The sequence below is a fragment of the Labrus bergylta genome, chromosome 6 (assembly GCF_963930695.1).
Source record: "Labrus bergylta chromosome 6, fLabBer1.1, whole genome shotgun sequence".
Taxonomy (NCBI): Eukaryota; Metazoa; Chordata; class Actinopteri; order Labriformes; family Labridae; genus Labrus; species Labrus bergylta.
Window position 1 is genome coordinate 6,028,110 of NC_089200.1, and position 13,896 is coordinate 6,042,005.

General features: G+C 39.5%; 1 protein-coding gene across 10 annotated transcripts in view; it reads right to left on the minus strand.

The window, feature by feature from the left end:
* Nucleotides 1–1,802: 1,802 nt before the first annotated feature.
* LOC109997158 (discs large homolog 1-like protein) overlaps nucleotides 1,803–13,896 on the minus strand; it is a 117,079-nt gene continuing 104,985 nt past the window's right edge. For 9 of the 10 annotated variants that reach the window (XM_065955617.1, XM_065955618.1, XM_065955622.1 and 6 more), the window contains 8 exons: nucleotides 12,126–12,141; nucleotides 11,427–11,468; nucleotides 10,096–10,146; nucleotides 9,397–9,498; nucleotides 8,055–8,227; nucleotides 7,866–7,975; nucleotides 7,451–7,542; nucleotides 1,803–5,839 (listed from right to left, as the gene is read on the minus strand). In XM_065955617.1, the coding sequence (XP_065811689.1) occupies nucleotides 5,733–5,839; nucleotides 7,451–7,542; nucleotides 7,866–7,975; nucleotides 8,055–8,227; nucleotides 9,397–9,498; nucleotides 10,096–10,146; nucleotides 11,427–11,468; nucleotides 12,126–12,141 (693 nt within the window). In that variant the 3' untranslated portion in view covers nucleotides 1,803–5,732. The remainder of the gene's footprint in view (nucleotides 5,840–7,450; nucleotides 7,543–7,865; nucleotides 7,976–8,054; nucleotides 8,228–9,396; nucleotides 9,499–10,095; nucleotides 10,147–11,426; nucleotides 11,469–12,125; nucleotides 12,142–13,896) is intronic. The other variant, XM_065955619.1, reaches the window with a different exon arrangement.

The following is a 13,896-nucleotide window of genomic DNA, read 5'->3' on the forward strand; positions in this document are numbered from 1 at the left end:
ACATTAGATGGATTACAGTGCAGTACGTGAAATTTTTCATTTACCCTTTTCAATGCTTACAATGAATTCAGTTGTTTTAAGGCGGTAAATGTTACAGCAGAACCAGACGTTACAGTTGTCTCTGGGGTCAGGTTGGGTTTGTGCAGCTGCAACATTCACAAGAAGACGCGACGTGACAAAGTGTGGACGACATGGTGGAGGTGTCAGGAGCCAAACTGATGTGTCAGGAAGCTGCTATTTACAGGAGCAGTCATCACCTCACATCAGCTGACCTGAGACCAGCTGTCACACCTGACTTTCTCTGAACTCATCCCACTTGAATGCTTTTTTTCTTTGCATGTAACCATTAAAAGTGCAGATCTTGCTCTCCTGCACAGGATTTACAAGGGGAAAAAAAACCTCTTCCACCAAACTGTACTGTCACGTACAGCATGATTTGTCAATCCAAGGTACCTGTAAAACTCTTTTATAGGTTCTGAAGTGATAACAATATTTATGCGTTGTACATTTTTTTTTTTTCCCCTCACAAGATATTGACCTTGTATCACCAGATTATGAACTTTGACCCAGACAACAGAGAAGACGTGACATACTTGAATGAGGTCAGATAGATGCTGACTGTAAGATCTATGAAAATGATTACAGGTAGATGATTACAGCAGTTTTACCATAAAATATTTGGACAATATTGAATTGACTTGAACTTTGGGAAAGATACAAATATTCTTTTTAGGATTAATTTTAACTACATGTAATCATAACTTGAAACTAAAAAAAACTCCTGTATGTCTCAGCTATGTTGAGTGAAGCACTGAACAGCAATTGTTAGCGGGTTAAATGAGCTGCATCCTGTTAGCATGGTCAAAGTGAGAATGTTAGAACTCTGATGTAAGCATTTAGCTCAATTTATTGTGCAACCGAGCAGCTGATCTTGTCTTGGAATGGTGTAAGTAGTTAGGTGTTTCCTGACCAAAAACAAAACCTCATCCTGCTTTCTTTAACAGTCAAACACATCACCTCATTGTGAATATTTGCTTCAGTCAATACAGTCTGTTTTAAGTGTTGTAAATGACCTCATCTGACACCTACTCCATGGCAGCAGATACAGGCATTAGAAATTAAAATAAAACAAACGGCCAATCTTTTCACTTCTGGTCTTGTTTCTTTTGAATCTCACTGAGAGACATCAGTATTGAGATCAGTCTGTTTCATAACCAGTTATAAACTTATCATAGGAGCTTTATAAGCGTCCAGTAACTGTGACCTGGCAAGTGGAACATTTTCCTAAAACCCAAAAGATTTAATTGGTTTAGATATGTCGAGAGGTTCATTTTACACTGAATGGTTTTACCACTCTAAAAATAGATTTTTTTTTTTTAAAGGCTCTAGAGGGGATTACTCAGCGTTTGCAGCCAGCCTCTAGTGGACACTCAAGGAACTGCAGCTTTTTGCACTTCTGTCTTGGCTTCATATTTCAACAAAGGAGGTTGTTCCTTGGTTCATCTCGAATGTGCTCTCAGACGATGACTAAAATGTACAATTAAAAAAAAAAACATTCAGTATTATAACTAGAATTCCACTGTATGCAGCAACTGTTTAACCTTAATTTATTAATACGGTTTCTATTTACAGTTCAGTAGGTTTTTAGCCTGTGTCATCAATTGGAATTCTTCAAATCATCAGTCAGAGGAAGCTTCACCTTCATGAGCAAAGACGCTAAACAACTGAAACAAGTGGAGCCTGACCAGAGATGAACAGGGAGAAAGAAATGGACACAAAAACATCAAGCCAAGGAATTTCAGTAAATCTCAATAAAGACTTTTATTTTTTGTACCAAAATAGGCAGTTAGAGCAGGGATAAATATTATAATATGTTAGATATAGATCCATCTCTGTTATAGATTCTTTGCATCGGTGCTTTACTCTAACAGACAGTGGCATGGTCCCCTGGCTAAAACACACAGCCAGAGTCGTACAGAGAGTCCAGTTCTGTCAACTCACAACACCACTGGTTTACTTGATTCATACAGGAGTATACTTGGAGAGAAATCATGAAGCTGTGAGGGAATACCGAAGCGTTCAAAAACACATGTAGTCAAAATGGTTGATTGTTTGGATCTAGGAGCTACACTTTTGACAGAACCGTCTCTCTGAAAGTCTCTGGTCTCCAGTCAGCTTGGAGGGGGCGGGGGGGGCGGGGGGCGGGGGTGCCTCGGGGGGGATTGGGGGTGGAGATGAGAGATGTGGATGGCTGACAAGGTCCGTACAGAGGCTGTGTTACCAAAAGCATTGTGATATTACAAATGTTACGCTTGACAACAGAGAATATCATCTTGTTTCAGGTTAGCTCCATTTGTGACCTCAACCGTGTGTGAGCTTCTCTTCTCAGGGTAAAAGTCTGGCTCAGTAAAGCTGCAGAAGGGAGGCAAAACCCGTGAGTTCAAAGGTCGCTGTGAAGGTCAATAAATGGAGAGGGATCGCAGAGTCAGGTGATGGTTCTTCTTCATCACAGTGTCTTTAAAGTACAGGACAGTTGCTTCTCCTTTTTGTTTCCTTTTTTATTCCTATTCAAGTATTTTATAGAGATAAAATGTCTGCCAGAGGCCAAACAAAATGTTTCATCGCTTATTTCTTCACACTCTGATTTTTCTTTCTTAAACAGAAAAAGTTACAATCACTACGGATCACTTGCCAAATCTGACGATCATGTGAACAAGATGAAACAAATGGCTAATTATGAATTTACCTATTTGTTGTGCCCTTGATAAATTAGGCTTCCACTAATGAATCACAGCTCACAGCACTGTTCCTCAAAGCACAGCATATAAACCAGGGCCTGATAAAAGCAGCAGGACAATTAAAGAGCTGTAGCGACACTGTACAACACTGAGAATTTGTTTTTGTTTTGTTCATTGCAAAGCAGGTTTTTTTTTTTGTATATATTTTGAGACACGTGTTCACTTCCTCCTCATGTCTCTGTGAGCAGCAACGACTTTGGAAGGGCCAACGCTGTCAGAGGGTGTACAAAGCGAGAGATGCAGTGTCTAAAAGAACCAGCAGCCATAACAGCTATTACTGTAAAGTTCAAGTTTACGCTCCATCAAAGTGGGAAATGGTGCCTCAAATGAAAACAGAATCCTGGAAACGTATTGCATTTCAAAATGAGTAGTCCAAACAGAGAGAACAGAGGTCGTAAAAATGTTGGATTCAGACATTGATCAAAATGTTCTGTCGATCATGGCAGACTGTAAACACCTTAGAGATGAAGAAAATCCCTTTAAAGCTTGAACACTGTCCACCCTGAGCCTGCAGTATGGAGTAATGCATGTTGAGCTAAGTTCACAAATGGAGCTAATTTGAGTGTTAATCATGCACACTTGAGGCGCAAACTTATAAAATCAGCGTAAAAAAAAAAGAAGAAGCTGTTGCTAATGCAGGTCATCAGCTCGTCAGCCCTGACAGTATGTTCATCTGAAGTCTTTCACTGCGCAACAAAAGCGTGACGAAGCAGAAAAATGGCACGGCACTGAATTTTTTTCAAACCTCTTTTGAGCTTTCGAACCAGCTTATTGTTCTCTGACACCTGGAAGAGTGAGTGAGTGTATCACATGTCCAAACACCAGAAACGCTGGGGTCACGTCATGCTAAGATGCATTTCAGAAAGCAGCCCTCGTTAGTGCAACTACAGTAAGACGGGAAGCTACAAAGAAGATGCTGATGATTATGATCGTGATGATAGTGTAGAAGATGAAGAAGATGATACACTGATTAATGCTGGAGTGATCAAGTCATGTCACACTGTGTGAGTGTGGAGAACGAGAGGAGGAGAGAGATGAAGGCATGAGACAGAGAGGAGGAGGGAGGGGCCGAGAAGCCCTCGAGAGAAAACCCTAGAGAAGCCCTCGAGAGAAAACCACGGATCCTGGCCTGTATTTATCAAACTGTTGGACTGAAAAGAAAGAAAAAGCCGTAAAAGAAAGCTTATTAAATGTAGTTCTTTTTGCACAAGATTCTCTTCAATTTATAATGTTGTGATGTTTTGTACAAAACATTATTGGTCATGTTATTAGTTCAGATTAAAGCTACTGTGAGGAGTTTTTAACAGGTAATGAAACAGCCTGAAATCAATACTTGTGTCTCTTAATGACTTATTGAAGAAAATGAGAGGGTCAGCCAAGACTGAGGATTTCTAAACAGTCATTTTTAACGTCTTAAACAGTTTTTCCTGGCATAGATTCTTTACAAAGAACAAAGCAGTTTTTCTGTAGCACATTGAGATTTGTTTAAATAAAAAGTACTTAAAACATTTAATTTATTATAAGTATTTTTAGCAGCTTTCATTTTATCCCTTTTATCTGCACCAAATTGCTTTCATAACATTTTTTTACATCTCATCTCTCAGCAGCAGGGTTAACTTTCTCAATCATCCTCTTTTTGTTTCCATGTCAAGATTAGAAATACACAATTTGAATATTTTTACTGGAGATGCTGAACAGATTGTTTTGTCTTTATTGGATAGAACAGATAAATGTGATGGAGAGAGGGTGATGATCAGATGCATCAAAAGGTCACCAGGAGTCAAACCTGCGGCCGATGCCTCCATGACTGTAACCTGTTTTTGGGTATGAATGAGCTCAAACAACGCCTGGAAACAGAATTTTTAAAGATTCAAATGTTTTTTTTTTTCATATTTTGTGTGAAATGTAAGAATTGTGATGTACCATGGACAGGTTGAATGCTAATTGGCTGTTTTAACTTTAGACATATCCATTTAAAATCCTGAAGTATTTATTTGCTATTATGGTGTTTTTCTTTTAAGCATGAATGAAATTTGATAAATACAGGTCGAGAGTTCCAAGTGGAATTTAACACTGAAGAGCCTTTTTTTAATCTTTGGATGTCCAAAGTGCGCTAAATACTTTATCTAATTAAATGAATCAAATCTTTCCTCAATCTATTTGATTGAACAGGAAATAACAATTAATTTAGGACTATTTCTTGCTACATTTCTTAACAGTAATTGTAACAAAGACTTATTTTTGCCCTTGATTACAACATGATGGGGCTCAGAGTTAAGTGTTCACCTCTTATCTAAAGGTCTTTAGACAGTCTAAAGAGGAAGAGAGGAAGAAGAAATGGGATGCGAGAGAAAGATAGAAAAGAGAAGAAGTAAGAGATAAACTCTAAACAGGAGCAGTTTCATGGAGAAAGACGGACAAAGGGGGAGAGAGATCAAGATTTTGTCCCAAAAACATGCTCTTAAAGCTACAGCGTGCAAAAGTCTGCCTCTTGGTGACAATATCATCATTACAAACCCATACGTGAATGCATTACCCTTTGTTAATATGAAAACAACAACGACAACAACAATAAGAACAATAATAATGAAATCAAATCAGATAATGGTACATGTCGCCTTGATTTAAACCACCTCCTTAAACATTAAGGAACCCAGCTGTAGGAAGATCCACCAATAGGCTGCTGGACAGACTTAAGCTCCTCCCACTTCAGGAAGTAGCAGTCCCAGATAGTCCCAGCCTCATCAGACTTTATGTGCTTGTGTAAATGTGTGTGTGTGTGTGTGTGTGTGTGTGTGTGTGTGTGTGTATTTGTGTACTGTTGTGATGTGTGTAAAAGACGGAGAGAGAAAGAGAGGAAGCAGGCTGATAATAGAAAATTCAAGAAGTAGGGAGTGTTGAAGAGTGATGTGTGTGATCACGTGGTGTGTTTATTCAGAGTCGCTCCTTGGTGGGGACCCAGATGTAAGGACCAGACTGCTCCTCGATGATCTGCTTCACTTGCGAGTACACCTCCTCTAGAGTCGCTCCATGAACTACAGCTGCAGACAGAAAGAGAAATCACATTTCCATATTAGAACATTTCCATCGAAATTCTGACTGGATTTTTTAGTTTTCAAGTCTGGCTGAATTACAGCCCGGCCGCGTGTCGTTTTTTTTGCTGTGCAGTGAACAGCGGGTCATGAGGATCGTCATGGCCCATTTTGCTGCTCCCGACTGGTCAGATGAATTTCTGGTGAGTTTAAAATTTGGGTCGTATGACTCAAACACTCCCACAGTGAGATCAGAACCATGAGCAGATCGGACTTCAGGGCTTGTTATTTTCAGACAGTGTCTGAAAGCACCATGGCAACAGCAGGCATGCCTGCTTGATATGTCTTCCCCCTCCTATCATGAAAGATATGAACTAGAGAAACGTTGGCAGGAAATACCTGCAGACCTCAAGCTGCCGGGGAGTATTTGTGATGAGTTAGCTGCTAGTTAGCTTGTGTTTGTTGTCAATGCTTAGTGTGTGAGTGTGTGTGAGAAAGAATGAGAAGGTGTCTGATGATGCTTGTATTTGAGAAGTGAATATGAAATAACTGAAATATGCATATATCTGACAACAACTACCATCTGTTTGGAGTTTTCAAAGGAAATGTTATTGACAATTGTCAATGCTCCATCGGTTGGACATTCCACCGCAACATTTACACAGCGGCACGATGTACGCCTGTCCTTAAAGGTCAGAGTCTTTGTATGTGAGTGTGTGTTAGTGTACATACTTTGTACACAAAGGTCTCTTTGATGGAAGTTAAATGATGAATCTGTTCTCTGCAGACCAGTAAGTCCAAACAGCCTTGTTTGAAGTAAATATTATTTCTGATTTGTGAAAATGTCATGGAACAGCTCCTGCATCTCTTGTTGCCCCGCTCTCTGGGGATGTGAGGGTGAGGACATTTACCCGAGCGTTAATAATGATGCAGCAGCAACAGTCTTAGTAATTACACCACTTTGATTATTAACATCTGATCCTCTGCTACATCGTGTTCATCAACTGTTAGTTTACATGATTTGAAATCTGACTTCTGCTATGTGCTGTGACTTTAGGGAACAGACACGATTTAGAGTCTTTAGTCCGACTTGTACTGATAGCACACTTAAAAGAGAAACAACAGGAGCAATGAGAGAGTAACGTAAGAGGTGTACGCCCATAAAACATAGGTAACATCAACAACTAGTGAAAACCTGTCTCTCACTCTTCTCATTAACATTGGTCCAAAATTCTGAAATTTGTGTTTTTCTTTATGATAGAACTCTCGCTAGGAGATGATTAGCTTAGCTTAGCTTAGCATAGAAATTGGGAAGAGCTAAGTCAGGTTGGGGAAAAAGTAACAAAAACCTCAAAAGGTTAACCAACAAAAGACATAACTGTAGGATTAATCATCCAATCTAAGGTGTCAAACGTTTCTTTAACATGTCAGCCATGATGGACTGTGGTCAGAACTCTTCCTGACCCCTGACCTCTTTAGGACCACAACGTTGTCCTTGCAAAACAAACAATATTTTGCCATCCCACATCATGTAATCATAGAAAAAAGAAAAACAAGAACCAGTGAAAATAATTTCTGGTGCCTGTTGGAAAGTGACAGTTTAATTTGTTTTGTACAAACCAGTAAAGAACTCTGTGAACTCCTGCTCGTGTTTGATGGCTCTGTCGAAGGTCTTCCTCGCCTGCTCCTCGGTGAAACGTTTGTTCATCTCTCTGTAGGGACAGACAGGAGTTTCAATATCAGCGTGCAGAACAAGAATGTTTACATTTCATTTTCAAAACTAGACCCTCAGCAAACATTTCCACCCCAATGAAAAGTTCAACAGTGCTTTGACCTTTGAAGGAAATGTTAATCTATGCCAACACGGACGAGAAATGCTAAAAATGAAACATCTGCAGTTCATCTGCAACATCTGCAGTAACAAGTGAAAAGGCTTCCATCTGTTGATTAGGAACCTGGGATATGGTAGTCATGTGGAAATGAGCTTAAATACATCATTTCTATGTATTGTGTTGTTAGTAATGACGGTACTTACAGGATATTGTCTACGTTTCGGGGTCTAATGAAGATAGCGATGGGATGGAGGCCAGCAATCTGGAGACGTTTGATCGCGTTCCCTGATACATCCAGTATGCAGTGTTTTCCCTGAGACAAAGACAGACATTGAGTATTTCCTGTTTCCTGTTCTCTCTTTCTTTGATGGTCTATCTTCTTTTAAACTGACCTTATCAGCCACTTCTTTCACAGACTGTATGCTGGTTCCATACAGGTGATTGTTGTACTGTCCCGCCTCGATGAACTTGTGTTCCTGGATCTCTCGCTCCATGAGCTCTCTGGAGGACATGAAGTGATAATCTCTGCCGTCCACCTCGTAGTCTCGCCGCGGCCGTGTTGTGTCTGCGGATCACAGATTTAACACCGACAAGAGAGTTATTCTAATCTTTGATACATGCACACATACACATTTATAGAATTTCCAGATAAATGTTATTACATTTTTATTATGTCATTGAATTGTATGATATGATGGTATCATACTGTATGTATTTGTATTAACAAGTGTAAAAGTGTATTTTTCTTACCTGTAAGATATTTACATTTCAGACTGTGCAATATTTATTTACATTATTTATTTGTGGCAAGCTACTTTTTTACTGTACAAAATACATTCTCTGCTGTAAATAGTTCTACTCATACATTGTACATGTTTGTAGCTGACAGACGCCTGTATTTTTGTGCACTTTAAGGTGATTATTTAAGGTTAATTGTATAATGACAATAAAGGCTTTCTATTCTAATCTATTTCTAAAAGATAGATAAAGCTCCAAATAATGTGGTGTTCAGTTCATGTTTTATACGTCTGCCATACAAGATAAATACAAATGTAAATGTATTTTTATAATTATTGCTTTATACAACCCCTAATTCAAATCTGTACTTCTAGAAAGTAAACATTCACAGAGCAAGTAAACATCTGTGTAACTGCTCACATTTCAGTAAAAGACATTCTTATAAGTAGAGCTGGGAATCTTTGGGTGTCTCACGATTCAATTTCAATTCTTGGGGTCACGATTGGATTCAGAATCAAATTTTCGATTCCAATCGATTCGGGATTCATTGATTCAACGTCTGTTTTTGAATGAGTACAAACTTCAGGATCTACTCCAGTCATCTGTGAGACTGGCTGAATTTATTGCTTCTCCATTTGGAATCATACTGAGTTAAAGAGCTAGCCTTAGCAGTGACTGATTAGCCCCAACAAAAAAAAGTTTTTGGGAAGTTATGGATCTATTTAAAATCTTAGAAGATAAGAATCTAAAAAAAAATGTCAACACCTCTACTTACAAGTAAGATTCAGATACACTAGCACGGACGGATTTAATTAAACTCATGATTTGATATTTTACATTCAGTTCACAGCTCGTCTTCTGTTTCACAGTTTTCTGTATAAGGCTGCATGTCAAGCAATTAATCTCTTTAAACTCTATTTGTGCTCAGCAAAAATGAAGCGACACAAACAGTTCTTTTTCACTGCTGGGATTTTTTTTCAAGGTGAAGACACTCACGTGGGACACAGGAGCCAAACTTGTCAGGGAACTCGGAGATGAGGTCATCGTTGATCCGATCTTTCATTGGTCCAAGCATGATTACTGGCCGTGAGTAATTAACTGGAATAGGACAAATTGAACCAAGTTAATAAACAAAGAAACATTAAGAAATCAAATGTAATTCACCTCTTTCTTGTCCCTGTATTGAAAACTGGTGATGTTGCTGTATGGCTGTATAATATGAGGGCGACACCTTGTAGTGATGAACCCACAGAGAAATGTGACCTAACGCTGCAGCTCCCCTTAGCTCCTGTAGATGGAGCTCTTTTTTAGCCCATTTTGTTTTACACTCTATCACTCGGTTAGATAAACTCTCACAGCTTGCATCACTTGCTTTTATTCCACAAAGCTCTGATAAACTCTTCTACCTGCTCGACTCCAAAGTTCAAGTTAGCTGATAATGAAAGGGTGGCACTGGGGGGATGGGGAGTGGTTGGAGACTTAGAAACGGAGCTAAAGGTAAACCAGCCTGCCTTAATTGATGAATTTGTTGTTTTTTTATGTTAATGTTTTAATGTTCTATAACTAGTCAGATGTGTTTTGTTGAAAGGCGTCAGTTACCAAAAGCACGACTGAAAAACAACTCGTCGTCATAATAATAAATAAAATGTTCAGGAGAAACCAAACTAAAAAGCTGATGTGAAGATGAGCACTGACCTTCCTGCTGCATGACAGGTTGGTAGGTGAGCAAGGTTTCCTCCTGGCCAGCTGATTGGACGAAATAGAAATGATTGACAGTTCAGAGGAGTGATGGATGTGAGTATTAAAAACAAAACACACCCTCAACCTTTTCTACTTTTGGACTAGACTTCTTCAACAGCTCTGGAAAATCAGGCTGAGAGGCAGAGAAAGGTCACCCGCAAACAAGCCCACACACACACACACACACACACACACACACACACACACACACACACACACACACACACACACACACATACGCACACACATACGCACACACACACACACACACACACACACGCACACACACACGCACACACATACGCACACACACACACACACACGCACACACACACACACACACACACACACACACACACACACACATTCGCACACACATGCATACGAACATGCATACGCACACTCAAACACACACACGCACACACACACACACACACACACACACACACTCAAACACACATGCATACGAACATGCATACGCACACTCAAACACACACACACACACACACACACACACACACACACACACACACACACACACACACACACACACGCACACACACACACACAAACACATAGGCACACACAAACACAAACACGCATACACACACAAATTAACACTCACATGCACATAAAAACACAATAATCAAACCATACAACACACACAAAGAAAAACACACAAACCAGCAGCAACATAAAGTAGCTGTGGTTTGAAGTAAATACAAACTGAACACAACAAGCAAAAAAGGAAGAGAGAGAGAGACAGGGAAAAAGTGAGAGAGAGAGAGAGACAGAGAGAGAGAGAGAGAGAGACAGAGAGAGACAGACAGAGAGAGGAGAGAGAGACAGAGAGAGAGAGAGAGAGAGACAGACAGAGAGAGGAGAGAGAGAGAGAGAGAGACAGGGGAGAGAGAGAGACAGACAGAGAGATGAGAGAGAGACAGACAGAGAGAGGAGAGAGAGAGAGAGACAGAGAGACAGGTGGAGAGAGAGAGAGGGAGAGAGAGGGAGAGAGACAGAGAGAGAGAGAGAGAGAGAGAGAGAGAGAGAGACAGAGAGAGAGAGAGAGAGAGACAGAGAGAGAGAGAGGGAGGGAGAGAGAGAGAGACAGACAGAAAAAGGAGAGAGAGAGAGACAGAGAGAGAGAGAGAGAGAGATACAAAGAGAGAAAGAGAGAGAGAGGGAGAGAAAAGAGAGAGAGAGAGAGAGAGATACAAAGAGAGAAAGAGAGAGAGAGGGAGAGAAAAGAGAGAGAGAGAGAGAGAGAGAGGAGGGTCTAGACTTACAGGAACTACTCTCACTATCGCTGGTGCCAGAGGTTACCAGCTCTGGAAGGACAAGACAGGTCAGAGTCAGCAACACACACATAAACACTTACAGACACAGATATAGACAAACAAACACACACACATCTGCATTCTTTCGATGTCACGTACACACTTAAACTTATGACAAAAAAAAAACAGCCATACAATAATGTGTTTATATCCATCATGTCCAGATACATATTTAAACCTGCAGGGAATGGACGAAGGTATGTGGACACCTGAACGTTACAGACTCAAATTCAATCTGAAGTGTGAAGTTGTTAGAACGAGTGAGTATTGATGCCTGTGGCTGTAATGTGACCTAGAGTCAGGTGAGCAAGCATCTTGAGCATCAGCAAATACAGAGACGATAAATAATATTAATGTTGAACCAAACAGATTTTGAACATCTCTGCAGAGATTTTCTGAAAGTGTCCGGTTCAAATATTGAAACAGTTCTGGTTGTTGGCTGGTCAGGAACTCATCCCTGATATTTTACTACTTTTTAGTCAAAAGAATGAACTACTTTAAATGTAATCTTCTGGACAGAGGCTTTGTGGATGAGAGGATGTTGGAGAAATGGTGAAGCTAGTGAAGGCGAAGCATCAGTCAGAGATGTTGTAGAGCTGCAGTTACACAAACTGACCACCAGGTGTCACTGATGTAGCGAATACATACCTTTGTCTTCCTGATCCTGCAGAAAGAGAGAGAGGGAGAGAAGAGAGCATTTAATTGAAGATGATCATAACACTATCTGGACTTTTATCAGCATAATCCTGTTTGAAAACTCTTGAGTCTTCTTTCCTCACACAGACACAAAGTTTGAGAGATCAAGGCTAATTTGCAGTCGCTCTCACAGAAAGGGGAAACAGCGTGTGTGTGTGATATGTGTTTGTGTGTGTGCGTGTGTGAGATCATTTTTAATTATCAGCTCCTCACCATGCAGAGCTGCTGATTACAGACTTGCTGATTCACAGAGTGTGAGGAAAACAGAGAGCGTGCTGACAAGACAGTGATATCAATAGCTAGTGTTACTCTTGTGCGTCAGCTCGCCTCTCCCCTGAACTCTGGAGCTTATTAAACCGCACACATCAAAGTGAAAAATTAGACTTTTTTGTACACGTAATTAATCTCCAATTAGTAGTTAACCCGCCTGCACTTTTCCTAGTACCAGTTTGTCAGTAATCAAAGACATTTTGAGTCAACTCATGCTATCAGAAAAATGTTCAATGCATATTGCCTCTGCCAAGTTTGAGCTATTCAGACTAAGTAATAAGTAAAGAGCAATTTCCTGTATGTGTGTTTTTGTTGTCTTTTATACTTGTCTTCATTAAAGTGCTTGGCCACTTTCAAATAAACAAATGTATATTATGTTTTAAATGTTCAGATTATTTCTAGTTGAACAAAGATCCCAGTGATTGACTGATTGATTTAACGAGGAGGAAAAACATCTCAGTGTCACGGTAACATTTGTCCATTTATCCCTTTTTCTTTGTGTCTTTGGATATCCTTCAAACAGCTGCAGCTAAATCGACTGCTGATGCTGAAGCTGATGTTGCTATACGTGCTTTTTTTTAAGCTGATGTGGCTACTGTGCTGTATATAGTGTCGCTTCCAGAGGACTCAACTCAAATCTGATACCTTTAAATAATTGCTTATAATCCTTTTGATTTACTTTAGGACAATTTACTGGGATTGTTCTTGTTTTTTCTTTATAGTTTGGGTTTCTCTTGGTTTGGTGTCATATTACCTGTTTAGTAAATGTTCAATGCAAGTAATGTAAAACTAGTTCTATTGTATTACTTTTACCTCTAGAAAGGTTTCAACATCTCTGTGTTGATGCATTGTTTCTGATTTTAGTAGCAACATATGCAGCATGAATAGGTTCACAGATGGAAATAAACACTTTCCTCTGCATAAAACACAAAGTCAACCGTAGATCCACACAACATTTCTACAAACTGTTTGAGTTTTCATCAGAGAATCAAAGCACGCTGCACATCTATTATGAGGAGTTTCATATTGTATTCATGTTTCATGTTGTTAGAGGAGTCTTGAGAGTTTGGTTTCAGACTATATAATATGTTTAATACAAGACAACAGTATGTGCCCCATGGCTGTTTTAGGAGTGGTTCACTGCTTACATTATTTTGCAAACATTTACTTTTCATGGAAAAATGTTTTTTAAGTAAGTTTGATGCACACGGGTGTGAGAGAATTGTTCTTCTTCATCTAATCTTAATGTTATGAGATAGTAAGAGTGGATGTTAAGTGAAGAGTCAAGTGCTGCATGGTTGATGCGCTGATACTTTGAGCTGTCTAAAGATTCAATTTAATTCTGTTTACTGTTGATTATGAGTCATGATTTCTCTGTATGTTTTTCAACTGTATTGCTTTGTACAGCACTTTGATTTAAAGCGCTTTATAAATACATTTATTATTATTATTA